General features: G+C 56.7%; 1 protein-coding gene and 1 long non-coding RNA gene across 3 annotated transcripts; one reads left to right on the plus strand and one right to left on the minus strand.

Annotated features, from left to right (window-relative positions):
- Positions 1-936: 936 nt before the first annotated feature.
- On the minus strand, positions 937-6884 carry LOC102752226. The gene is made up of 3 exons (XR_001512530.1): positions 5970-6884; positions 2758-2835; positions 937-1041 (listed from the first exon to the last, which is right to left on the minus strand). It is a non-coding gene; the product is annotated as an uncharacterized LOC102752226 (long non-coding RNA).
- BCAR1 (breast cancer anti-estrogen resistance 1) lies at positions 5772-27243 on the plus strand. Of its 2 annotated transcripts, XM_006755755.2 has the most exons (7): positions 5774-5972; positions 15670-16281; positions 21657-21815; positions 21975-22091; positions 23106-24203; positions 25020-25109; positions 26232-27243. In XM_006755755.2, the coding sequence occupies exons 1-7, from the start codon at positions 5961-5963 to the stop codon at positions 26742-26744; spliced, it is 2601 nt and encodes an 866-aa protein (XP_006755818.2). In that variant the 5' UTR covers positions 5774-5960; the 3' UTR covers positions 26745-27243. The 2 variants fall into 2 exon arrangements, with proteins under 2 accessions (XP_006755819.2, XP_006755818.2); XM_006755756.2 differs by lacking the exon at positions 25020-25109 and having other exon boundaries at positions 5772-5972.
- The last annotated feature ends 339 nt before the right edge of the window (positions 27244-27582 follow it).

The following is a 27582-nucleotide window of genomic DNA, read 5'->3' on the forward strand; positions in this document are numbered from 1 at the left end:
TCCGATGGTCTTAGGCGACCCCTGTGAAAGGGTTGTTTGACCCCCAAAGGAGTCAAGACCCACAGGTTGAAAACTGCTGGATTAGGGGAAGCTCAGGGCTCCGGAGCAGGGGCTGGGAGAGAAGGGCTGAGTGGAGAACACCCCTGCCCCCTGGTGCCTGGCAGGATGGGTCTGGTGTGTGATGGGCAGGGGAGGGATGTGCTGCTGATACCAGGGTGCCACTGTGCACCATGCACCATGCCTCAGTCTGGTGGCCTGTGATCGGCAGGGCTGCTGGCGATGGTTAACCAGTGGTTCCCAATCTTTTTGTGGCCACACTCCACCTAAGCATCTCTAAAATCCTGATGTCCCCCTTGTGACTATACTAATTCTTGTTATTCAAAAAGTGAACTCCTATTCATGTGGAGGAAGCCTAAAAGACCATTAAGTTGATCTAAACAAGCTTCCAAAGAACATGGCATCCATGAAAGAGAAAAATAAAAGAACAAAAGGACACTTGAAGTACTGAGGAAGAAATCATTAAGAAATTGTTAAAAAATAATAATATGAAGTGATGAAAAAATAGCAAATAAAGTTTCAAAAAACATAATAGAGAACTGAAATGCATAAATATGTCACAATATATATTTATATACTGTATATGAGGCCCCTAGAACCATAAGAAATGCAAAAAATTCACTGTTAATAATTTATTCTCAAATTGCCCCCCTTAAAAAATCAAATCGCCCCCCCCCTTGGGGTGTGTGGCTCACGTTGGGAACCACTGGGTTACACTTAACAAACTCAGAAACCGAGGCTCTGAAAGCTGCTTGATGTGCTGAGGGTCTGCACAAACCAAGGCTCTGAACGCTGCTTGATGTGCTGAGGGTCTGCACAAACCAAGGCTCTGAAAGCTGCTTGATGTGCTGAGGGTCTGCACAAACCAAGGCTCTGAACGCTGCTTGATGGGCTGAGGGTCTGGGATCTTTACTGTCTCCTGGGGCAAACGGAGCCTTTCTCTGTAGGTGGAGCAGGCTCAGGTGGGATGCTCCACAGTGTGGCCTGAGAAGGGAGAACAAACAGTTCCTTCCCAGTGGCAGCCTTAGCTCTGTATCCACTCCTTCCTGTATGCTCACCCCAGTGCTCCCCGAGTCTTCAGAGTCCCCTCCTGTGACAATACTGGTTCCCTGACCTCCTATCTCAGCTGTGTGGCTGGGCAGCACTGTTCCACCCCCTGCCACATCTCTGTGGGTCTCTGTGGGTGTGAGTACCTCTGCTCCTACACAAGCAGGCTCGGGGGTGAGGAGACAGCAGATGGCATGTGAAGTCACCCGCCTCTGACTGCCCTGATGTGCTGGGCTGGTTGCTATGGGGAGAAGCAAGAGCAGATGGAGGGCTGAGGCCGGCTTCTTGACCACACCCTGTGTCCCTGCCTGCCCAGGCTGTCACCCCAAGCCCAGCGGCCACCAGCAGCTAAGCTTTCTCCCTGAGGACGGGCTTACCTCTGTGCCCCACCTGCTCCCACCCTCCTTTCCTTCAGCCAGAACCCAGCCTCTGTCTTCCCCACCCCTGTTTCTTCTGCCAGCCTGATTCACCCTCCAGGCAGTATTGAGGGGAGGACGCCAGGCGTGTGTCCCAGTGCCAAGGAGAAGGGCAAATACACCCAGGCCCCAACCTTCTCATTAGGAGAGCTCCCACCTGCCTGACAGCACCCAGGAAGGTCCCCCACCTAGAGAGTGGAAGAGGGGGCTGCAGAGGAGAAAGGGGGACTGAGGGTACCAGAGTCAGCACCCTGAGTTGGGCAGAGAGACCCTGGGCCCCTTTCTGAAGCAGGCACTTCCCTATAGGTTCCCCTGCTGAGCTTTAATTTTCAAATTAGAAAAGCAGTTAACAGAATTAGGAAAGAATGCTGCTCCTTTCGGTTCCTTGAAACAGCCAGAGTGTGGAGGGAAGGAAGTGCAGGAAGGTGAGGGCACTGGATTTTCTGGAACCCAGGCCTGGATCTGGGAGGCCAGTCTGTCTTCTGCCCAAGCCGAGGCCCCCTCCCCATCCCTCACTTTGTCCCTGCACCTGATCACTCCATCCTCACACCTTTTGTCCTGGCCCTGCCCCTGCACCCACATCTCTGGGACTGGCCTGGGGGATACAGAAGGGAAAGTCAGGCTGAGGACCAGAGCCTCCCTGCCCCAGTGGAGGTAACTGGGGAGAGATTTGGCTCCAGGCTGTGGGGCCCGCCCACCTCCCCACAGTCAGAATCACCGCTGTAATGACAAATGAACTGCCTGATTGGTTACTCCACCCTCAAAGGTCAGCGGAGGATAGGAAAGCTCTTATGACTGACAGCTCTAACACCCGCCCTAAGAGTGCCTACTCTGCTCTGTCTGGGGTCACCTGGGTGTTTTTCCATGGGGACACGCCTGGGTAGCTAGGTTATGGGTGTAGTTTTGCCGCTTCCTGGCAGTAGGACCTGGGCAAGGCCCTACCCCTCTCTGAACCTCTGGGTAGCGGTAGCTCTGTCCTGGCCCCCAGTGTGGCAGAGAGGACCGTGTCTGGGCTGTGTGTTAGACGGCAGTTCTTGATGCAGCTGGGCTCATCTCTTCTCCAGGCCACCTACAGGGGTCCCTTGACACCCTGACCCAGGCAGAGCTGGCTCCAGCTCGAAGGCTGGTTTTGAGCTTGCCACGGTGAGTGGCCAGCCCAGAGGGAAGGCTGAATTCGATACCCTGTGGCCCTTCAGATGTATCATTTCTTCCTGTCCCTGGGGCTGGCAGCACTCACCTCCGGTCTCAGGAAATCCTTTCCTGCTGTTGCTCTGAGAGCCAGCCATCCGCTGATCCATCCAGCCTCCCTTCGGTGCTGCTGGGAAGACCAAAGCTTTAGGAGGGGAAGGGCTGCTGCATCACCGTGCAAGTCATTTGAGTCGCTCTCTTCACTTCCCATTGTCATAAACATGGTCTTGTTTGCTTTTGGTCTTTGAAAGAGGCCATCCTATAGCTGCACAATATTCCATTGAGGCTGTAGTTGCCTCACCTGTCCCCTATAGTTGGTCATTTAGGTGATTCCCCAACCCTTTGTTTACAGTTATAAATGCTGCAACAGACATTGTTGAGCCTAAAGCAAGAATTGTTCATAGTGCAGTGGGTCTGACCTGCAGAATAAGACCTGGAAAGCCCAGAGAATGGGACCTGGGTCCCAAGTTGTTCTTCCCACTTAGGTAGGGTCTGGGGCAAAGGGGCTGTAAACTGGGTCTTGACCTCTTCATCTGGAAAATGGGGCCAGTTGTGAAGCCTGTTTTGCAGAATTGCTGTGGGCATGAAATGAGCGTGTGATCATAGAACCTTGGCTCAGGGCCCCAAGAAGGCTGTCCTGGGGGCTGTCAGCCCAGGAGGGTCTGCTCCCCTATACACGATACACCCCAATCATAGCCTGCCCAGTGGGTCCTGTCCTCCATGTCCCTCAGGCCTGGGAAGGGGCATTCCTCTTCCCCTCCTTCTTGTACAGTCGGGCACGGATCCTAGGGCCTTGATTCCAAAGCGGAAATGCCATTCTGGGAGGCACAGGCTGGGGGGAGGGAGTTTAAGTGGAAAAGGAGCAAATTTTTGAAATGCCTGAGCCTGAGCTGGGTTCCCTTCCCCCATCTACCCCCCCCTCCCCAGCAACCCCGCCCCCGGAGCTGCTTTAATCCAGCCCCAGAGACTACTAGAGGGTCTCTTTTTCCTGTTCCCTTGTTCCCAGCCAGCCACCTCCTCTCTCCCTAAGCCATCTAGGACAGAGCTGCGGGCCAGGACTTTGGTGTCCCAGCCTGTCCCTGCAGAGACCTCCTGCCTGCAGGACAGGCCTGGCTGTGAGGCCTGCTCCCCACCTCTCACCCCACAGGATTGGTGACCTGGGATAAACCTAAGGACTCCCTCCAGACAAATGTTAATGCATGACCCAGTTGGCTTCGATCTGCTCCCTTGGAACCTGGGAATGGGGTCAGGGTTAGGGGAGGCCACAGCTTCTTGTCTGACTTTGGGACACAGCCATTGGGAATACGCAGGAGAGGATGCCCTAGGCCAGCTGTCGCCAACCTTTTGGACCTCACAGACCCACTGGTTGGCGACCACTGCTCTAGGCAGTGTTTCTCTGAGAGCTGGCTCTTCTTCTGTGGGGAAGTGGGCTGTTTTGAGGGTGACGAGGGGGCCTGTCTTGGGGAGGGCATAGGGTGGTACCCATTTGTTTTGCTCCTGGAGGATTCTGGGTCCCATTGTGTCCAAATCCCACTGTTCCTTACCCACCCCTTATGCTGTGAGTTCTGTCTGGTGGTTCCCCAAGAAGCTTTGAGGAAATGCAGATGCTCAGGTTCCCCCACATGTTTTTTCTGGAGGGGTGACCTGGGAATATGTTTTTTAACAAGCTCTGCAGGGGACCCATGACCAGCCAGACTTGGGCTGCCTTAGTTCAGCCTCTTCATTTTACATATAGGAAAGGGCCTGCCCATGGTGGTACACCTGGACTGGGTGTCAGGTGTGTGTCAGGTGGAGGGATGGCTGTGGATATATATTGGCTTTATATATATTTTATAGGCCATGCCTCAGGGTTCTCTGCAGGGCAAAGCCGAGTGTGCCCCACTGTTTCCCTGGCACTGCAAGCTGCCTGATGGTGTCTGCATACTTAGTAAGTGGCCCAGGATGTTGACTGTCTGAGGATCCAGGAATAAGACACCAAACTGGTTCTGGAGTAGGGTCCATCCTAGATCTCCCTGTAGGCCACTGTGCAAGCCTGAACCAAGCTCAGGGACGGGCACACCCTGGATCTGCTGTGTGAGGTGACAGTCAGTGACCTGCAGCCTAGGGAGTAGGGACTCAGGAGAACTAAGACGCTTTCCACTCAGTTTCCCACTGGTGATGGTAGTGGCTCTTCCTTCTCTCTCATTACCTGCAGACCCCTACCATGTTGCTGAAACAGATGAGCTGTTGGGCTAGTGTGTTAGGCCTGGACAGGGCTGACAAAGGGATTGGGATGAGGTCAGAGCTCCTAGGGCAGGCCTGAGACCTTAGGGGAGGGGGAGCATGCTTCAGGGAGGCTGGATTCAATTAAGTGGAGAAGGTGAGAGATGGTAAGCCCCTTGTCCATGAATGGACTGGAGCCTCGAACAGTCTGGTAGAACAGGATGAGCTCAGGCTCCACACCCTCTCAGTTACCAACCTTCCTGTCTTAAGTCTTCATTTCCTTGGGCTCTTACAGGTAGGCATGACCTGTGTCCCTGCCATGGTGGTTATTAGTTTCTGCCAGCTGGGGCGACCCCCTCCCCTTTACCTCCAGATTCAGATTACCTCCGAGTCTGAGGGCATGAAGGACATCGTGGGGTGCCCCCGGGTTGGTGGGCGGGGAAGGCATAAGTCAACTTGAGGCTGGAGCCTCAAAAGCTGCAGAAGTACAAGGAGAAGGAGGGGGAGGAGGAGCAAGAAGAGAAAAAGGGCAGTCCGTAGTCTGCCCAGAAGAGGCGGCGTTGCCTTTGAGACTAAGGCCTTTGAGGAGGGACGCATTCTCTCCAAAGGTATAGGTTGGGGACATGCATTTGGATGGAGAAAAGGAAATATCGGTGTACTAGGCTTATAGCCTGGCATTTGGCCGGCAGCACTTAGAGCATAGCGTGGCGCTGGTAGAGGGTGGGGGTTGGTCCACTGGGCGGCGCGTGCCCGCGCACTCCCGCTCGTGCCCGCGCCCTGTGGGCAGGCAGTTCATTTGCATGGGGAGCCACAGCGGCCAATGGGCGTGCACGGCTGGGAATGCCGGGAGCCGGGCTAGGCTGGCCCGCAGCGGGCGGAGCGAGAGGGGACCCCGCTCTGGGTGGCGGCGGCGGCGGCAGGCGTGGTGGCAGCGGCTGCCGGACCTGGACCTGGGCGCCTGTGGCACGTTCAGGGCGGGGCGTGTGGCGCGGGCAGCTCGGTGTGCGTCCCTGCGGGGAGCTGGGGCCCCAGGCAGGCCGGCTGGACACAATGAATTACCTGGTGAGTGTGGCGGCCGGGGTGGGGTACTCACGCCCTGTCCGGCTGGAGTCCACGTACCCCCGTAGAGGAGACTGCCCTGTCTGGGGCAGGCCCAGATGGGAGAGTTAAGCGAGCGGCATTTCCTGCCGAATCTGCGGGTCCTGGGAACTGCCGGCACTGGAGCTTCCGCGGGGGCGCAACCAGGCTGGGGTCCGAAGTCCTGGACCCACCTCACACCGTGGCCCGAGCGCCTGGAGACGATGAATGGGGATCCCAGAGCCTGCGCGCTCCGGGGGCATTGGAAGGAGCCCAGGCCTGGACTCAGGGGCTGCTGGCCGGCAGGAAAGTTCCTGGATCCGGGAAAGTTGCTGGCGGGAGGCCCGCTCCCCTTCCCCCCCCCCTCCCCCTGCCGGCCACCGCCTTCTGGGTGACCTTGGGCCTTGGAACCTTGGCTTCAGTTTCCAAGCTATGAGGAGGGGGCCCAGGTCCCTCAGACCGTGATCTTCCAGGGGGCTTGACCAGGAGGTGGTGGGGGTCCGTCCGTCCATCAGTCCATCTGTGTGTTTTGGAGTGTCCCTCCCCCAGGTTAGGGATCGAGATTTGGGCTAGCAAGTGCGTGGTGTCTGTGGAGATGTCGGGTGCCGCCAGGAGCGCCAGGCTGGGGCCGGTTAATGATTCACCCCGGCCCGCCCTCCCGCGCCGGATTCCGGGACTGGGGACAGGCGCTTCCTGACCTTTACCTACCTGATTGCAAAAACCGGATCCTAGCGGTGGGCTGCACTGCCACCCGGGGGTGCCAGCCTCCGTGGTCGAGGGCACGCCGGGTAGGGGCGGACTGCTTTTTGAGTGTCCGTAGTCCAGGCTTTCAGCCTCTCCTTGCAGTTTGAGGGAGTCCGAGAAACAGATTTGCTGAGGGCTGGAGATGGGCGGGAGAGTGGGCGGATTAGAGCTAGGGGAGTTGTTGGGGCTTCATCCGTCTTGAGAACACGGAGTTTCCTTTCCCACACCCCTACCATGAGGAAGGGTCTCGCTGGAAGGCACTCTCCGGGCTTCCCTGCATGCAGGCTTCAGCCAGGCGGGGAGATGTTCCTCATCTGCCGGGGCTGGGGGCATGCCTCAGTGCCCATTTCCTTTCCCAGGTGGAGAACTGATGGTGGGGGTCAGGGAGACAGGGCTGACAGACCTAGAAGAGCAGGTGTGTGCTTGGTGCTGCAGGAGCAGGAGTGGGTTGGGCACAGGTGGGAGGCAACCAGTTGATGTGAGAGAGACACATGGATGTCTCTCTCTCTCCCTCTCCCTCCCTGTATCATTTTCTCTCTCTTCCTCACTTCCACTCTTTTTAAAAATCAATGGTGGCTATGAACCAGGAGGTCACTGTTCAATTCCTGGTCAGGGCACATGCCCGGGTTGTGGGCTTGATCCCTAGTGGAGGGCATACAGGAGGCAGCTAACCAATGATTCTCATCATTGATGTTTCTATCTTTCCCTCTCCTTTCCTCTCTGAAATCAATAAAAAAAAGTATATATAAATTAAATTAAATAAAAATCAATGGAAAAATATCCTTGAGTGAGGATTACCAAAAAAAAGAAAAAAAAAATAGATAAACCAAAAAGAAAACACTGGGTCCCAGGAAGGGGCCACAAAGGCACAGCCCTGGGCCAGGGGAACCCCACCAAGTTGGCGGCCGCAGCAGAGCATGACAACACTCCAAAGACCAGGTGGGAATTGAACCTGTAACCCAGGTATATACCCTTGACCTGGAATTAAACCTGTGACCCTTCAGTATGTGGGCCAACGCTCTAACCACTGAGCAACATGGACCAAGGCCCAGTGTTTTTAGGAGATCCCATAACCCTTTCTCCTGGACCTAGAGAACTCCCATCCCTGCCCCCTAGGAGCCCACAGCAAGAACCAGCCAGGTGTGTACCCAGGAGACTTGGAGGGTGGGGTGGAGGATAGGGATCTAGACCCCAATAAGGGGCTGCAGGGTGCTCTCCCTCCAAGGAGGTGGGGCTGGGCCCTAACTCCCTCCCCTCTCTAGGTGAGGAGCAGGGTGAAGTACTGACCTGGAGTGAAAGGAGCACAAAGGATGGAGGGGCAGGGCTCCATCTCCCCTCCCATCCCCACTGTGTATCCTAGAAATCAGGCGTTTGGTGCTGTTTTTAAGCTAGAATACCACACTTCTGGTGCCACCATGTCCCTCTCCATTTCAGCTCAAGCAGAGGTGCTGCTTGAAGGGCTGCTGAAAGTTCTCTTTCAGAACTGGAGTGGGCAGAGCTCCGAGATTTTATTTTTTTTATTTTAATTTTTTTAAATATATTTTTACTGATTTCAGAGAGGAATGGAGAGGGAGAGAGAGATAGAAACATCATTGATGACAGGGAATCATTGATTGGCTGTCTCCTGCACGCCCCCTACTGGGGATCAAGCCTCAACCTGGGCGTGTCCTTGACTGGAATCAAGCACCAGACCATTCAGTCTGCCGGCTGACACTATCCACTGAATCAAACTGTCTAGGGATCCTCAGGGTTTTAAATGTCAAGGTGGAGAATCCAGGACCTTGTAAGGAGTGAAATCCATGCTGTCCCTTTTGCCTCTGCCTTCCATGATGACAAATCTGGGGTTGGGAGCAGTTACCCCTACTCTGGTGCTGCCCTTGAAGTAAAGGTCAGCCTCTTGCTGAGCCCTCTGCTGAGAGACCTGTGATTCCTCCCATCAGGCCCCAGTGATGGGGAAAGAGCAGCAGGGTGTCAAGTGTGTAGGTCTAGGGTCTGCCAGCCTGGGGTGAGTCTCTGGGAGAGGTGGCAGTGGTGACGATTCTTTTTTTTTTTTTTAATATGTTTCTATTGATTTCAGAGAAGAAGGGAGAGGGAGAGAGAAATAGAAACAACAATGATGAGAGAGAATCATTGATCGACTGCCTCCTGTTCGCCCCCCACTTAGGGATCTAGCCCAAAACCCGGGCATGTGCCCTGACCAGGAATGGAACCATGACCTCCTGGTTCACAGGTCAACGCACAACCACTGAGCCACTGATTCTAAGGGGGCTGAGGACCATTCCCAAGCTGCCAGCAGTTGGAATGGGCTAGAGGGTGTAGGCTGGCTGTGCCCTTATACTGCCCCACAGGCTTCTTGGTGCTTTGGCCTCAATCCTGCCTGTTCCCACCATCCATGGTATGTTGGGGGTTGCAGAGGCCAATCCCTGCAGCAAGGAGGGCCTCCCCTTTTCACCTCTCCTCTGCCCAGCCTCCTAGAGATAGTGCCTGGGACACCCTAGCAAGGGTCGGGGGAGGGGTCTGCTTCCGGCCAGAGCTGGCCCTAGACACAAAGGCATCTGCTATTGCCACTGCAGCGGAGGCCAGGCGTGGCTTGTTACTGGGAGCTGCTGACAGTGGATTTTTATCCTTCATTCTACAGACCTGTCCTCTGGCTGCTGAGTGTTAGGCATAGAGCTGAGCCTCAGGCCCCTGAGGTAAGCAGGGCAGGAACCATGCTCCCCTTGGGATGGCTCTGAAACGGGGGCGCACCCACATTTGTTCCCTGCTGGCAGAGCACTGAGGACTTGAACCCAGATTCTAGCCACTCGGTTGGCCCTGGGAGTATTAGGGGAGTGAAGCTAACGCTGCTGGTCCCAGAGTTCCACGAAGGATGTGAGCATGGGGGTGTCTGGGAAGGGAAGAGGCACTGCTCTCAGAGCTCGGTTACAGCCTGGGGTTACAGGGGCAGGACAAGGGGATGGTCAGGCACTGACCAGTGGGCGCAGACTGCAGTCGGTACACGCACTGGGCCTGTGTTCATTGGCCATTGAGACTCCTTGAGACAAGCAAACAGAATATCCCAGAAATAAACTTGGCTCACGTTGAGATGGTTCTGGGTATGAAGGGAACTAGTGTTTCCCAAGTGACTGCTGTGTGCGAGGCTCTGCACTGGGGGCTGGAGAGAGTGTGTGTCTGTGTGTTTTGGAGCTGGGGAACAGGAGGGAGTAAAAGGCCTGTGAAATTTCCACTCCTGGCTCCCATGAACCTGAGCATTACCCTAGGAGCCACCAGCGCCACATTGTCACAGCCCAGATCCGCTTCTGTTGCTCCCTGACTGAGCCTGGCCAGTCGAGTAACTGTTCTGTGCTTCAGCTTCCCTGTCTGTAAGGCGGGGGTAATTAATCATAGCGTCTCATAGGGTTAAAAGAGGCGATTGAAGTGTACAAAAGAGCCCTGCCTCTGCCAGAATCAGCACCGGCCATCATTGTTGTAGTCACTGGGAACCCATCAATTGTGTCTCTCCACCACTCCCAGCACTGGGTTTGGGGCTGGGGATACCCAGAGCGCATCTAAGGTCCCGGGGCAGCTGGTGGAGCCGTGGGGGAGACATGAATACCCATCAGATAGCTGCAGTTCACGCAGACGCCTGACCACCAGCGTCCAAGGCTAGGGTTCTCCTCTGCTTCCTCCCTCTTGGGTAAGCGAGCTCCAATTTGCTTTCTCAGGTGAAGCCACACTGCTCCCAGGAAGGGCCAGGCACTCCATGCCAGGAGGATTTCTGCCGGAGCCCACCCATCCTCGGCCAGGCCTGGTGCTCTTGCAGGGGAGGGGAGTCCATGCTGAGGGTGTCCAGGTTAGGGGGCATGAAGTGGGCAATAACAGGATGTATTAGTACTTCCAGGTGGGGGAAACCGTGAGCAGGTGCCCAATGAGGGGCACAGGATCCTTCCTGAAGGGACCACACCCTAGTCATGTCCTGAGGAGGACACAGGGAGAGGTTTCCTAGAGGCAGGAGCGAGGTGGCCAGAGACGCAGGGCAGGGCAGACAGATGGCCAGCAGTGTCTGCCAGGACAGTGATAGTGCTCTGGCAGGGTGCCCCTCCAAGAGATCACAGCTGTGCCCTCTTGTGAGCTCGGGGGTGAAGCACCTGATTGTCCCAGAAGCAGGGAGGCTGGAAAGCTAGGCTCTGCGGGAGCCGGCTCCTTGTAAGAACAAGCTGGGCAAGACCCTGGGTCCTGGGGAACACGTCCAGAGCTGGGGCAAGGCTTGTCCTGCCGTGGGTGGGATGCCACCATTTGGATAGCATTTACTAAGCTCTCCATGCACCATCCCAACTCATCCTACAGTGTGACTGGCCCTGGCCTGCCTGCCACTCCAGGGCCATAACCCTCTCCCCTCTGGCCTCTCCCTGCTCCAGTACCTTGGCTCATGCCCCTCCGCTGCCTGTATGCTCTTCCCCAGCTGGTTTCACCGTTGCCTAGTTTTCATTCTTCATGAGTCATCTGAAGTGTCACCTCCTTGGGGAAGCCCTCTCTGATTACCCTAGGTGCAGTAGCCTTGTCCTACATTATTTTGGGCACCGTACTCTTGCCCCCTGCCCTAGCAAGTTTTTTTGGTGTCTGTCTGCCCCACTGGAATGTAAGGCCCATGTGGATAAAGACCTGATCAAGCTAGGACTAGGCCTGTGTCACCCCGAACAGGGATCTGAGTGCTCAGAGAGGCTAAGGGACTTGCCTGAGGTCACCCAGGTCTGGTCTGAGTGCTGTTGAGTGACTGAGAGAGAAGGAAGAAGGAGCTTGTGTCAGGAGCTGCTGGGAAGGTTTAGAAACCCAAAGGGGTAAGTCGTTGGCCAGCTGGATTGCTCCAGTGCCAGCAGTGCCCAGGCTACAGAAGGCTGCTTCTGGGGCTCTGGGCAGAGGCACCAGCTGACGTAGGCAAGGAGCTCCTGGTGCCAGGCGCCCAGTGCCACGTGCCCAGCCCAAGAGGTGCTTCCCAGCCTGGCTCCAGCCGCCCCAGGACATACAGTTACAGCCGCAGTTGGGGACCTCACTCTGAGGGGTGGGGGCTGGCCACCCTTGCACAGGAGGTCCCCAGTAGTTTCTTGGGCCCTGGTGGACTCTCTGCTTTCCCTTCTCCCTCCCCCACTGGACCTTGCCCTGAGCAGAGCCCTTCAGCCTCCCTGAGTCCCCAGCCCTATCTGTGGGACCTGGCGGAGGCCCATCTGCCAGCCTTCCCTGAGCTGCCCTTCTCCTTAGAGGTGAGGGGCCTCTTAGGGGCAGTCCCCTCTGTCTGTACCCCGCCCCCTCTGACTGGGCCAGAGGGGAATTTTCCTGTGACTCACTCTGCTGGCACTTCCTGTGGTCACCAGGGCAGGGGCTGGGGGGACCCAGTGGGGTGGCTCTGTGTTCTGGGGTCACTGGGGGAGGGGGACTGTGTGTCCCGCCCTCTGAAGGGATGTGATTCCCTGAAGCAGGCTGCAGACCATATTTGGGAAACTTACTTTTCTTAAAGGCAGCCTGGGGATGGGGCCTTGGAGCCCCAGTGGGCTGCAGGGCAGCCCTCGCCCCTGCCTCCTTCTCCCTGGGCTCTGGCCTCTGGACCTGTTTCAGCCTCCTCTGTCCTGTCCTGCTTTGGAGCCTAGGAGGTAGTCCACTGTTTTCTTTTTCAGGATATGTGTTGTTTTAACCCCAAAGCCAAGAAATACTCATTAAATACAAATTGAAAAATTCTGAAAATCAGGAAGAGAAAACATCTCCCAGTCATCTCAAATATTAACATTGTTATTCTTCCCTCTCCCTATTATTTAAGTTGGAGTGATGGTTTATTGAGGCATAATTTACACTTCCGTGCATTTGTAATCTCTGTGTGGACCTTGCAGCCGTCAGCAGTTCCAGGGGCCTCTGCCCTGGTGCTCATCTTGGTGCTGGCTGACTCCTCTGGCTCTGCCCTCCCTGAGCTCTGAGCTGCCTGCCTTGGCTGGCTTTTCCCCTGGGTCTTGCCACTCTTGGCTCCCAGTTTTCCTGCTGCTGGCCCTTTCTGGGGCGGGAACCTCTGAGCTGCTCTGAGGGAGTGGGCTCCTGGGGTCTGAGCATACAGTCCTGGGGCCCAGGCCTTCCCAGTGGTCACCTTGGTGATGCTCAGGCCTCTCCCCTAGTCCTGTGGCAGCAGTGGAGACGGAGCTCAGAGGGCCCTTGCTGACCCAGATGCTGGTATGGAGTGAGGAGAGGGGCTCCCCCTGGACTTAGCTGAGGCCTCACCCTCACTCTCCTCTGCCCCAGGGCCCAGGCTTCCACTTCCTGTTCCTGCCTGCGGGGGTGTGGCTCTTCCTTCTGCCTGGAATTTCTGCTCCTGCTTGACTCCTTGCAGATGGAGTCCTGGGGAGGAGACGGGGCCCAGGTGGGGAAGGTCACACAGCTAATGGGTGGCCACACCCAGGTTTCATGCCCAAGTCAGGGGTCTAGACCAGGCTGTGTGTCCTCAGATCCCAGGAGGCTCAGAGTAGGGCAACCAGAGCTGAGGCCTCACTGGTAGAGCTGGAGCCCAGCTGGCCTGATGCTGGCCTTTCCACAGACCTGGCTTCCCCTGTGTGTGAGGCCTGGCCTGTGCTGCACCTGCCAAGCTCTCTGCTGCCCTAGAAGGCCAACGCAACCCTGGCCTTCTCTCCCCCAGGCACCTCCTTAGCTCCTTGGAAATGACCTTGGCCCTCCAGCGAGGGGGGGTAAGTCTAGGGGGGGACCTTCTGTGATATCTCTGGGCCCAGCCTGAGCCTGGCACCTGTGCAAGGGAGCAGCGGCATCAGGGGCCAAGGGCTAAAAACTCAGGGCCTCCTGACCCCCAGATTCTCTGCCTCTAGTGAGGTTCTGGGTCTGCCACTCAGTATCACTAGTGCTATGGTCCGCCTGCCTCGGACCCTACAGCCTTCCCCCAGGGCCTCTCCCTGGAGCGCATGTTCCTGCTCTGGGAAGGTTTGCTGACTAGCGGAACCCCGAAACAGTGTTTGGTGGCTGTGCAAATTAACAGGAGAATTACAGCAGCAAAGAGTATGGTTGGAGGGTGCTGCCGTTCCTTGTTTTGCTTTATTTTTCTCATTTATTCCTGATGTCTGTCTCATTCCTGTCCTTCTTCCAGAAGCACCCGTGCTAACGTAATGTGTCTGGAATCTCCCTGGATAAGAATCTGTGAAAAATACATGGGGTTGTTTTGTAGATGTTTATAACATTTACAGTAAAGGACTCTACTCTTACCCCAGGAGGGTGTGGCCGACAGGCCTCACCAGACACCTGGGCACCTGCTGACACACAGCAGAGATGCACATGTGTCCCGATTTGCTGGCTGGAACCCTGAACGTTCTTTGTGGGGTCTTGGCCATTCAGTTTTCCCCTATGAAAAAGTCACTCCTCATATTTTGTTGGTTTTCTGTGAGTGTTCTTATCTTTTTTCTTACTGCTTTGTAGGAGTGCCTCCAGTTAATCACTCTTGTCATTTGGTGACCTGTCACCCCGTCTGTTTTGGTTTTTGTCACCTTACATTTTGTGCCTTTGGGGTCTTTGTTTTTGAGGTTTTGTTTTATTTTTTTTTCCCCATCTCAAGATCACAAAGATATTCTCCCACAATTTTTTCTTTTACTAGTTCTAGAGTTACACATTTCACGTTTAGGTCTCTGCTTGCCCTCTATTTATAACACGAGGCAAGTGTTCACATGGAGTTTTCCTCCTAATATCGTTTACGGAGCAGCCTCCTCTTTCCTGAGTCCTGTCCCAGCCCTCCGGCCCCCAGGCCACTCCCTGGTTTGGAGCTGTGGCAGGCTCTCACAGCTGGGAAGGCAAGCGCCCTTGGTGTTTTATTTTCAGAGTTAATCTGCCTATTTGTAGACCTCTTTTCCTCCCTTTAATTCTAGAAGAATTCTTTTTCTTTGGTTAGATGCCTCAACAAAAAAAGTTTCTGCTGACCTAGGTGGTTTGGCCCAGTGGATAGAGCATCAGCCTGTGGGCTGAAGGGTCCCGGGTTCGATTCCATTCAAGGGCACATGCCGGGGTTGCTGGCTGGATCCCCAGTGGGGGAGGGGGAGGCATGCGGAGGGCAGCCGATCAATGATTCTCTCTCATCATTGATGTTTCTATCTCTCTGTCCCTTTCCCTTCCTCTCTGAAATCAATTAAAATATATATATTTTTAAAAGTTTCTGCTGGCACTGTGAATGTAATCATAATTCATTAGTAAGCTTGGACTGTTTGGCTTTTTTATAGCGCTTAGGCATCCCCTCATGAACTTGGTGTATGTTTCGCCTTACATTCGTTCTTGAGCCCTTTGACAGAATGTAAACATTTCTGCCTCTTAGGTCTCCTGCAAGCTTTGCTTGATCAATTCCTGGATAACTTGTAGCTTTTGTTGTTAATCCTGTGAAATCTGTTCTATGACTTTTCATTCTCATCAGGTACAGTCTTCTAGTGTGTGGGGAGTTTTACATAGATGAGGACAGTTTTGTCCCTGTGTCCCCTCTCCACTGTGTTTGTTTTTTCCCTCTTGGCTGATTGCACTGGTGGGGCAGCAGGACTATTGAGTTGGAGCAGGGAGGGTGTACATCCTGTTTTCTTCCCAGAACGTGGTGGCCATTAGTGTCATTATCGCTACTCTCCCAGTGTTGTCCAGGTTGCAGTATGACTTTGGGAGTAGTTTTTAATAGTATCTTGAGTGCCATCCCTGGCGTGTAGGTGGTGGCTGCGGTTGAGAGGATTTTGAGGTGCTATCCAGGCCCATTTGGAAAAAAATGCCAGATCAGCTGGGCCTTTCTGCTGGGATTCATGGGGTCAGAGGCACCGGGATTGTGCCAAACTTTACTTAGTTCCTTTCCCAGTGCCAAAACCAGACGCTTCCCTTGACCTGGAGATATGTGGGTGCTGGGCAAGCCACTGAGCCCTCCATGTACATCCTCATGCCCACCTGTGTTCTCTCTCCCTAGAACGTGCTGGCCAAAGCCCTCTATGACAACGTGGCCGAGTCCCCAGATGAGCTCTCCTTCCGCAAGGGGGATATCATGACGGTGCTGGAGCGGGACACACAGGGCCTGGACGGCTGGTGGCTCTGCTCGCTGCACGGGCGCCAAGGCATCGTGCCCGGGAACCGCCTCAAGATCCTCGTGGGCATGCACGACAAGAAGCCTGCAGGGCCCGGCCCCGGCCCACCTGCCCCCTTGACCCCGCCCCAGCCTGGCCTCCACAACCCAGCTGCCCAGTACACGCCTATGCTGCCTGTCGCTTACCCACCACAGTCTGACAATATCTACCTGGTGCCCACCCCCAGCAAAACCCAACAGGGGCTCTACCAAGCCCCTGGGCCCAGCCCACAGTTCCAGTCTCCCCCGGCCAAGCAGACAGCCACATTCGCGAAGCAGGTGCCCCATCACCCCTTCCCCAGCCCAGCCCCAGACCTTTACCAGGTGCCTCCAGGGCCTGGCAACTCCACCCAGGACATTTACCAGGTGCCACCTTCTGCTGGGATAGGGCTTGACATCTACCAGGTTCCCCCATCCATGGATGCACGCAGCTGGGAAGGGACGAAGCCACCGCCAAAGGTAAGGCCACCCTGGCATGGCTGGGCAGACCTCTGGATGGGGTTCACCTAGACCCCAGTTTCTGGGCACAGCAGGGCTCAGCTAAACACCCTTGGGTTCTCTGGGGCTCCAGCAGTGGCCGTGTATTTGGTCTGGGGCTAAGGTGGGAGGTGATTGTTTGGGGAATGTGTTCATTCTGCTGCTGCTGATGGGAGTGAACAGGCTGGGCCAGCCCAGAGAGGAGGTAGCTGAGACAAACCCCAGTGGGAGGACGAAGCCTGTCAGAGGCCTGGAGGTGTGGAAAAGTCTCCGTGTTCTGGGTTGGCAGTTAGGGCTTGGCTCGTGATGCAGGAGCAACAGGCTGGGGACAGACTCCCAGGGGCCTGGTGCCACCTAAGACCCAGATGTTTTCCTGAAGATAGAGGGTTTTGAGTGGAAGTGACCTGCTCAACCCATATTCTAGTCAGTCATTCTGCCCAGAGAGTGGAGGGTGTGGGAGCATTGAGGGGCCCAGGCAGGGGCAGGGGACCCAGGAAAAGGCAGGAGGGTTGGGAGTGTAGGGTGGCACTTGAAGGGGAGAAATCCAGCATGGAGTACAGTGCAGCAGTTAGGGAAATGTGGCTGAAAACCCTAAAGAATGAGTTGAACAAAAGGAGAGGTTTTTTTTTCTCAGTTTGGAAGTGAGCAGCGCAGGCCTGACACACACCTCTGTGCCTATAAGGGGCCATGGCTCCTTCCGTCTTGTAGCTCTGACATTGTCGATGTAGGGCTTGAGTCTCATGGGCCAGGGTAGTTGCCTTGTGAGCTCTAACCAGCATGGCTACATCCTGGCGATCAGGAAAGGAAGAAGGGACAAAGGGGAGAGGCCAGTCACCTTGTGCCTGGAGGTTCTGGGGCGGGCGTGTCAGTCCCTGGGGCGGGGGTAGAGCACATCTTCTGGCCGTCCTGGCTCCATAGTTGCCCAACCCTTCTCTTTTGGGGCATGTTAGTGGGCCTGCAGGCACCTACGAGGGACCTGTTTGTAACTCCTGCACAGTGGGGAGAATATTGCCTATGGCCGTGGTCGGCAAACTGCGGCTCTTTGGCCCCTTGAGTGTGGCTCTTCCTAAGCCTTAGGAGTACCCTAATTAAGTTAATAACAATGTACCTACCTATATAGTTTAAAAAATTTGGCTCTCAAAAGAAATTTCAATCGTTGTACTGTTGATATTTGGCTCTGTTGACTAATGAGTTTGCCGACCACTGGCCTATGGGATTGCCAGTACAGGGTTGTCCTGAGAGAGAATCTGGTTCAAGCCTCTTGTGAGCTGTTGCCATTTGGATGGTGGGCCAGGGGACAAGGCCCCACACCCTCCCCAGTCTGTCTGCCTGAAGGAAGGAGACGCACTGAAGAGGGAGACCAGACCCCACTGGCTGCTTTGGGCTGAATCAGGAGCAACATTTTCTCACCTTTGGCCTGTGTCTTCTCATGCACATATCCCTTCAAGAATTGGGGAGTGCAGTTTCCTGAGGCCTGGAAATGGAAGTCCCACAGACTTGGGGGACAAAGTGGCCACACCCAGCTCTCCTGTCTCCTCCATGGTTGTTCACCCTTTACAGCTCACCCAGGAGGACCCTGAGAAACTGGTGTGGAGCCCTCACCAGCAGAGAAGTTCTTACAGTCTTTGCAGCTCCAGCTCCTCAGCTTGTCCTTCCTCAGAGGGAGACCACAGCGAGTGTGACTCGGAGACCCTGGGGAGAGGATGGGCAGTGGGCATAGCAACCAGGCTCTGCTGGATCAGCTTCCCTGGGCCCAGGGCCTCCTGTGTTTGGAGAGGTAGCAGCTGAGTGGACGCTCACTCCACAGCACTGAGCCCCTGTCCTCAGCCAGCCCAGGGTGAGGTGGGAGACCTGCCCCTGCCCACAGGATGGAGCTCAGCAGCCAGGAGACCTTCCTGGGGTCATTGGCTGGCAGGTGCCCAAGGGGCTCCATGGACACTGGCTACCAGGGAACCCTGGGTCACCGGCTCCCACGCCTGGTCCTTCAGCTCTCTGGCCAGAGATGGGCAGTGCTGGACTGGGATGACCTAGACTAGGCTGCTCCCAGGTAGCTTTAGCAGAAAATAGTAGCAGAGAGCAGTTCCCAGCTGGTGAGCCTTGGGACAGGCCCTAGTTCTTCCCCCTACACACACACACACACACACACACACTCTCTCTCTCTCTCTCTCTCTCTTTCTCTCTCTCTCTCTCTCTCTCCCCTCTCCATGCTCTGCACACACCAGGGAGGCATACCTTCCCCCTTCCCTTGTCTTTGCAGGCAGGCCTGCCCTGGTGCATCTGTGAGCAGGCAGGCAGGAGGCCTGTGGGCCAGGCAGCAGCAGTGAGACCAGGTGTTGGTCATCGCCTCCATTTCCCTCCCATTGGTGAGACTTGCTGTCAGTCTGCTCTGGGCTCACCTGGCTGAGGCCCAGTGGCCCTCCCTCAAGAAACCTCATTGTTCCTGACCTGGGCAGCCTGGATTACATCTGCTTTTATTTTATGATCATGAAAGTGAAGCTTGTTTGTCATAAAAAATGCGTAATGTATGAGAAGGTCTAGACAGGAGATGCCCAGTCGAGGTAATCACTGGGAGATTTGGGCATGTTTTGTCTAGCATACTCTATGCATCTTTCACAGATTTGTACACATACTTTTTCATTTTGAGGTAGTAAATCCAATATCAGATAGATATCGAAGCATTTTGTTGAGTCCCTAAACATGATTGTGACGACTGCCCTGGATTTGCTCTGTCGCCCCTCCGTGGGTGGGCTCTAGGCAGTTTCTGATGACACGTGTCTCTGACACACAGCCAGGCGTGGACATCTTGGTGCGCGTGCATTTGTGTCCCCATTTCAGGATTGTGCTTTCGTAAGTCTCGTCCTCCCCCTCACAAGTCTGGGAAACAGGCTCCTGGTCCAGGGGAGAGGTTGGCTGGGCCTTGGAGGAGCCCTGCCGACTTTGGTTGGGGGACTGAGTGGCTTGAGAGAGGCCAGGGCCACACCAGGGTGTCAGCACCATTTGGGCAGGGGCGTGGCTTTAGGAGGCTGAGGGCAGAAGGAGGTAGGGCCCCCAGGGGGAGGGGTGTTTTTGTGGGGGACTGCCTCTGGGTCAGGGGCCGCAGCTGTGCCTAAGGGAACAGCTGTGGCTCTGGGTCAGGCGCTGGGGAGACACAGCTGAGCTCAGTTCTGTTCCTTTTGGGAGCTTCATCCCCCCAGGCTCTTGGTGCCAGGCCATGGGGGTGCCATGCTAGGTTTGTCCCTCACTCTCGATGAGAGGTTAGGTGGGCATCTACTCCGTCCCACAGCATTCCAGTACTGCTCCATTTCTCAGAGGAGGACACCGAGCTTCCAGATGCAGGTGGCGTGGGGGTGTGCCAGGCCAGTCAGCCTGGGTCACGTGAGCCAGTGACCCGTTTGCAGATGGGAGAGACTGGCAGCCGAGCTGCCTGGGCAGGTGGCCCAGCCCATCTCACTGGGTCTTTGAACCCGTTAGTGTCATGTCTCACTCCTGCCCTGCAGATACCCTGTCCGGTTGTCTGTCTTTCAGTGTGCATCTGGCAGTGGGTATGCGTGTGTCTGTCTTGCACTGTTGAGATATGTGTGAGAGCACGTGGTCTTGGGTTGGGGTCTGTGTTTTCTCCCAGACTCAGGCTGTGACCCCACCCTGGGGGCCTCAGGTCCTGCTAATGGGGCCCAGGTGCAGAGCAGGGCGGCCTGTGATGAGGTGGCTCAGCAGCTCTCTGGAGAGCTGGTTTCCCTAATGAGCTTTTCCCCACTGGCGGCTGCCTTACTATTTTTTTCTCCCAGAAAAACTTAAGCTGGCCAATATGGCTGCTTACTGTCACCAGCTCAGCCGCAGGCGTGGCAAGCTGCCCAGCGCCTGGGTCTGGACCCCAGAGCCCTTCTGCCTGCGCTGCCTGCCCTGTGTCATCTGTGGAGACTGGGTGGGGGTGCAAAAGGGGAGGTGCACACCCCTCTTCATGAGGCCCGGTCCCCACCTGCCTTTTGGAGGCCAGCAGGGCCTCGAGAAAAAAAAAAGGTTCCAGTGAAAAATAGCACTGGAGGAGACTCAAGTCTGGGGCTCAAGGAGGGAGATGAGTCTGGGGAGGGCCGCCAGCTCCACTTCCAGACACGCCGGGGTGGGGGGCAGTGGGCGGGGAAACCCCATGGAGGCACGCCCCAGCAGCTAACGGGAGCCTGCCCAGGAGGGAGGCAGGCAGGGGATGCGTGAGCTGGAGGCTCTGCCAGGCCCTGGGCTGATGAGAAGAGTGCTGGTGCCTGCACTTCTGGGGGAGACACTGTTCTACTGGCAGCTGCCCGTGCGTGGGGGCTGGGCACAGCGTGGACACAGGATTCTGGGGGCCGTGAGCCTGAGGGCTGGCCCTGCCTCAGCTCTACTGCCCAGGGATGTGTGTGGGGAGGGCCCGAGTCACCCCATCCCAGACATCCCCTTTGATTAGGGAACAAAAGGCCTTTCTGTCAGGAGAAGATCAGGGCTTGCAGCCTTGGGGAGGCGTGCCCTGAGCTGGCCTAGGAGACCTGCCAGCCTGTCCCTCAGGCTGACCCTCCCACACAGCTGACCCTCCCACAGGCCCAGGGTGCCTGTGGGAAGAAGGCTGCATGCCCAGCACTGCCTGCCGGGCCGGGTGCTGACATGAAGGGCTGTGGGCAGTCTGCGGCTCCGGATCCGGGGCCCAGGGTCGGGCAGCGGGGAGGGGAAGGGGCTGGCCTCCCCTCTGGGCCGATGTTACCTGTTCGGGTGAGTGGTGGTCTCAGGGCCTTGTGGGTGGGGAGTGGGAGTCTTGGCTACTCTCACTCCATCTGCTTGAGAACTGGCCCTGAGGTCTGGGAGTCCCTACTGGGCCTGTCCTCAGGAGTCTCTCCCCAAGATGTGCTGTGGGGGGAGCAGAGGGCTGGGGGCTGCTTGCTGCTCTGCCGGGCCACCTCTCTGGGCCCAGCCTGGCACCACACTTCCGTTTGTACTGGATCCCGCAGTCAGAACAGCCCCTCGTGGGCAGACTTTCCTAGGAGGTGCAGCTGGGAAGTGTCCTGCGGCAAAGGCACCCCACTCAATGATGGCCCGTCCTCCCCCAGCCCATAGGCCCCCTCTTCTGAAACCTGGTCATGCAGGTGTAGAGGCCACTTCCTTTTCCTGGTTTCCTGGCGTAGCACGTCATTGAAGAAAGGGCAGAGAATGCAAGGGGATGAGAATGCCCTTGCCTCTGAGTGGCCTCTGAGCCCACTGTTGGGGGACCCCTGCCCCTCACCTTTGTGTGTCTCAGCCAACTCACAGGGAGCGGAGTCTCCCTGAGGACCCGAGAGTGGACCCTGGAGGCTGGCTTCCAGGGCTGGTGGTGACAGTCGGCCGTCTGCCCCCAGGTGGTAGTGCCCACCCGCGTGGGGCAGGGCTATGTGTTCGAGGCCTCCCAGCCAGAGCAGGACGAGTACGACATCCCGCGCCACTTGCTGGGCCCAGGGCCCCAGGACATCTACGACGTGCCCCCCGTTCGAGGGCTTCCCAGCCAGTACAGCCAGGAGGTAGGTGCCTGCCGGCCTGGGTGGGGTGACTTGGCTGGCCCTGCTGAGGGAGGAGTGGCTTTCCCCGCCCAGGCCAGGGTGGGTGGCTCTGGAGTTTCTGCTCTTTCCATCCCCTCAGGAGGCCCTGGCACCTGTATCACTGCACCTTTTCTGCCCCAGGTATATGACACACCTCCCATGGCGGTCAAGGGTCCCAATGGCTGGGACCCATCGCTGGACGTGTACGACGTGCCCCCCAGTGTGGAGAAGAGCCTGCCGCCATCCAGCCACCACGCGGTGAGCAGTCGGGGTGCTGGGGCCTCACTGGCTGGTCCTGACTGAGCTCGGGTCTGGGTGTGACTGTGAGTGTGCACTGGGGTGGGGGCATCAAGAGACCTGACTCCAGACCCCAGCTTTGCCCTCACTCACTCTCCGATGGGTGCTCCTGAGCCTCAGCATCTTTGGCTGTAAAAGGGCCACGTGAAGGGCCTTCTTCACGATGTGTGAGAGGAACACATGGGGTATCAGAAGGTGACCACAGAGCCTGTCACCCAAACCCGACACTTCCGAGAGCAAAAGGGGGTCCAGTAATAATGCGGAGGCATCAGGCACAAGCCAAGGTGTTGTCACCTGACTGTAATACACAGATAGCTCAGCCAAGTACCTGCCACAGGGCAGGGAATACACAGGCGGCGGTGGTGGTGGTGGTGATGGTGATGGTGGTGGCAGTAATGGCGGTGGTGATGGTAGTGAATGGTGATGGTGATGGTGATGGTGATGGTAGTGAATGGTGGTGGTGATGGTGGTGGTGGTGGTGGTGATGGTGGTGGTGATGGTGGTGGTGGTAGTGGTGATGGTAGTGAATTGTGGTGGTGATGGTGGTGATGGTGGTGGTGGTAGTAGTGAATGGTGATGGTGGTGGTGGTAGTGGTGGTGGTGATGGTGATGGCGGTGGTGGTGGTAGTGAATGATGATGGTGATGGCGGTGGTGGTGGTAGTGGTGGCGGTGATGGTGATGGTGATGGTGGTAGGGTTGTGATATCTGATCGCCCACTGAGTGTTTGAAGTCACACAGTGAATTAACCTATATAATCCTCACAACAAGCCTGTGGGGAGATCTCCCGTCTCAGAGTTGAGCAGTCACCTGCCTTAGGTCACACAGTGGAGCCAGGATGCTGAGCTCAGGTCTGGCCCCAGAGTTGGGCTCTTAACCATACCTGTGGCTAGGATGGTGGTGAGTGTGCACCGGGCTGGAGCTGGGTCCAGGTGGGCAGATGGGCAGGCAGCCTTGACCACCCTTTGGCCCCTCAGGTGTATGATGTTCCGCCGTCCGTGAGCAAGGACGTCCCTGATGGCCCACTACTGCGTGAAGAAACCTATGACGTGCCCCCTGCCTTCGCCAAGGCCAAGCCCTTTGACCCAACCCGCCACCCGTTGGTCCTCGCTGCACCCCCCCCAGACTCATCGCCCGCTGAGGATGTGTACGACGTGCCGCCCCCTGCTCCCGACATCTATGACGTGCCCCCTGGCTTGCGGCGGCCTGGCCCCAGCACCCTCTATGACGTGCCCCGTGAGCGGGTTCTGCCTCCCGAGGTGGCTGACAGCAGCGTGGCCGACGATGGCGTGTACGTGGTGCCCCCCTCCGCTGAGCGAGAGGCTCCAGCTGATGCCAAGCGCCTGTCTGCCTCCAGCACAGGCAGCACTCGCAGCAGCCAGTCGGCCTCCTCCCTGGAGACACCGGTGCCGGGCCGTGAGCCCCTGGAGCTGGAGGTGGCTGTGGAGGCCCTGACCCGGCTACAGCAGGGTGTGAGCGCCACTGTCACCCACCTCTTGGACGTGGCAAGCAGTGCTGGCCGGTGTGGGGGCTGGCGCAGCACCACGGAGCCTCAGGAGCCCCCTGCACAGGACCTGCGGGCTGCTGTGGCCGCTGTCCAGGGGGCCGTCCATGAGCTGCTGGAGTTTGCCCGCAGTGCCGTGGGCAACTCTGCCCACACTTCTGACCGTACACTGAATGCCAAGCTTAGCCGGCAACTGCAGAAGATGGAGGACGTGTACCAGACATTGGTGGCCCATGGCCAGACCTTTGACAGTAGCCGAGGAGGCCCTGGGGCCACTTCTGAAGACCTGGACCGCCTGGTGGCCTGCTCACGGGCTGTGCCCGAGGATGCCAAGCAGCTGGCTTCCTTCTTGCATGGCAATGCCTCGCTGCTCTTCAGACGGACCAAGGCCCCTGTCTCAGGGTCCGAGGTGGGTGGCTGCCTGCATCCCATCCCCACCGACAAGGCCAGCAGCATCCAGTCCCGGCCCCTGCCCTCACCCCCCAAGTTCACCTCCCAGGACTCACCGGATGGGCAGTACGAGAACAGCGAGGGGGGCTGGATGGAGGACTACGACTATGTCCACCTGCAGGTGGGTGCCTGCCCTGCCCAGTTCCCCGGTCCTCTTTGAGCTCTGATTTTTCCACCCCTGTCGTGGGACCCTTATCACCCTCACTGAGGGCTTTTGGGCCAAAGGAGGATTTGGCCCCATGAGGGCCTAGGTGGGTCCCTTGTCCTCTCACTTTGAGCTTCTAGGCCAGAGGGCCCCCCAGAAGCCCATTCCTTTCCCCACCTCAGGCCTTTGGGCCAGTGCATCCTTGTCCTCAGGGTCCTGCAGGTGACCAGGGCAGAGGTGGCTGTTCTGTTTGGGGAGGTGGGTCCTGAAATATCAGCAAAGACAAAGATACTTCAAGGCGAGGTGATGGGAACGCGGTGCTCTGAGCAGAGACCGGGGTGCCCCCCAGGTGGCCTCAGCATTCCAGGCTGAGATCTGGCATGGCGTCAGCACAGGTCAGGGGCAGGTGGGCGCAGGCTCTGTACGCCTCGAGCAGTGGTCGGCAGACTGCGGCTCATCACACTCATGGGGCCAAAGAGCCGCATGTGGCTTGCGAGCCGCAGTTTGCCGACCACTGGCCTAGGGGATGGACATGAATGTGACTTCTGGCCCCGGAACGAGGGCAGGGAGGCTGGCCTTGGCCACATGGAGTATGCCCCCGCCCCCGTGCTGGCCAGAGATGGAGGAGGCCCAGGAGGTCGCTTCCCCTGGAAGCTGACCCACCTTGGGCCCCGTGGCCTCCGGGTGAGCCTGGTGCCGTGTGCAGCGCCCCCTGGTGGCCACTCTTCTCACCGCGCCCCCTCCTGGTCTGGGGGGTCCTGGCTCAGCCCAGTCCTTGTGTCTCCCCTCCAGGGGAAGGAGGAGTTTGAGAAGACTCAGAAGGAGCTGCTGGAAAAGGGCAACATCATTCGGCAGGGGAAGGGCCAGCTGGAGCTGCAGCAGGTGAGGACGCGGGACGCCCGCTGCTTCAGCCAAAGCTGCTTGTCTGTCAGAGCCGGCCTGCGGCTCCCAGCCCGCTCCCCTGCTTCCTGTCCCCCGCGTTCGCTGGGCTGACACTAGCAGAGTAAGCGTGGTGGACGTTTTAGAGGGAACACAGAGAGAAGTATGAGAAAGCAGGAAAAGAAGCCGTTACCCGGAGGAGTGTTTAACGTGGTCCTTTGTGAGCAGTTACATCTGCCTTTATCTCACCCGTTTTTCCATGGCATTAAACATTCCTCATAAATTATTTTATAAGGTCATATAGCATTATTGTTGAACATTTAAATTGTACCCAGTTTTCTTCATAAACCATTTATCTGCAAATATAGAATCTCCTTCATATTTTGGATCACTTGAAAAAGACAGTTTACAAAAACTAAGGGAGTTTTATTCTGATTATGAAGATAATAAAAATTAAAACATAGACTAGCACAAAATAAACGCAGAAATATCACCCATAAGGTTCTCTGCTTGGTGCATTAAGTCTTTTTATGTTGTATATGTTAAGAACATGATTTTTTTTTTTACTTTTCATTTTGAAATATTTATAAATTCACAGGGAGTTGCAAAGAGTTTCCCCACGATTATGTTCTGACTGATTAGAGAGCAGCACCCAGAAAAGAGTGATGTCCCTCGTCCTCACAGCCACTCAGTTCTCCATGTCTCTCATTGTGCCATTTTTAAAATGTGATAAAAATGGAATCATAAAGGAGATTGACAAAAGTTATTTGGAGAATCTCTAGAGCAGTGGTTCTCAACCGTGGCTGCACATTGGAATCACCTGGGAATCTTTAAAATCATGATTTCTGGGCCTCATCCTCCGGAAATTCTGTTTCTTTGTTACTAATGTTGTGGCCCCACCCCATAACAAAAAAACAGAATTTCCGGAGGATGAGGCCCAGAAATCAGGATTTTAAAGATTCCCAGGTGATTCTAATGTGCAGCCAAAGGTGAGAACCACTGCTCTAGAACATGCTCTGCCAATAGGATAGGAGGCCTGTCCCCGCTGCTGCGGACTCCAGGTGCTGCCCCTTTGAGCCCTCATGCTCTGTGGCTGCGGTCTCACTCTGCCTTCCCTCTCCCCAGCTGAAGCAGTTTGAGCGGCTGGAGCAAGAGGTGTCTCGGCCCATCGACCACGACCTGACCAACTGGACGTCGGCCCAGTCCCTGGCCCCAGGGCGGACAGGCAGCCTGGGGCCCTCGGACAGGCAGCTGCTGCTCTTCTACCTGGAGCAGTGCGAGGCGAACCTGACCACGCTCACCAACGCGGTGGATGCCTTCTTCACTGCCGTGGCCACCAACCAGCCACCCAAGATCTTTGTGGCGCACAGCAAGTTTGTCATCCTCAGCGCCCATAAGCTGGTGTTCATCGGGGACACGCTGTCGCGGCAGGCCAAGGCAGCTGACGTCCGCAGCCAGGTGACTCACTACAGCAACCTGCTGTGCGACCTCCTGCGTGGCATCGTGGCCACCACCAAGGCTGCTGCCCTGCAGTACCCATCGCCCACCGCCGCCCAGGACATGGTGGACAGGGTCAAGGAGCTGGGCCATAGCACTCAGCAGTTCCGCCGGGTCCTGGGCCAGCTGGCAGCTGCCTGAGGACAGCGACCTGAGGGATGGAGGGTGGGGGACGAGGGCAGTGATCGTCCGAGCCGCCCCGAGCACCTCCCCGAGAGTCTCAGTGCTGCAGGCCTGGGGACAGGCATCCCCAGCTTCCCCAGGCCTGGTGCCCAGCCTGTCAGGGATTTGTACATATTTATGACAGGGCAGGGGGTGGGCTCAGGAGCCCAAGCAGAGCTAGGCCTCCAGAGCCCGGTCCAGGGAGCAGGCTAGGGTCTTCCCTGAGGGTGCTGCAGGCCTGGGGAGGTCCCAGCTCGGCAGCCAGGCCACAAGCGTGCAGGCGCCTTGGCCCACACGGCCTTGGTGACCCCTGGGGGCTGACCTCAGCCCCATGAGGTGCTATGTCCCCCCGGGGGTCAGTGCCACTGAGATGTGCTCCTCAGCACCAAGAGAAACCCCTAAAAAACTATTTTTCATTATTGATTTTCCAATCATTTGACTAACAGTCTACATTTAAATAAAATTTTAAAAATGAAAAGCAGCCTCCTGAGGTGTGAGAGGCAGGCGGACCCTTAGAGGGAAGGTGGGGGTGTGCTCACGGTGATGCCCAGGGTAGGAGTGGGTTGAGGAGACCTGTGGTGAGGCTGTGGACGTCCTTTGGGGAGGGGGAGGTCCCAGCAGAAGAAAGCCAAGGCCACAGGAAACGGCTGGGCCACGGAGATGAGGCCAGTGTCCCCTGCAAGGTGGGGCCAGGTTTGCTAATGGAGGCAAGGCCTTGGGAGCTGGGGGTGCATCCAGCCCGCCATGAAGTCTGGGCTGGGAGGCAGATGTCCGGGTCTGGTTCGGAGGTTCTGAGAATCAGGTCTGCTCTGCCCAG

Source organism: Myotis davidii, unplaced genomic scaffold (genome assembly GCF_000327345.1).
Source record: "Myotis davidii unplaced genomic scaffold, ASM32734v1 scaffold453, whole genome shotgun sequence".
In the NCBI taxonomy this organism is placed as follows: domain Eukaryota; kingdom Metazoa; phylum Chordata; class Mammalia; order Chiroptera; family Vespertilionidae; genus Myotis; species Myotis davidii.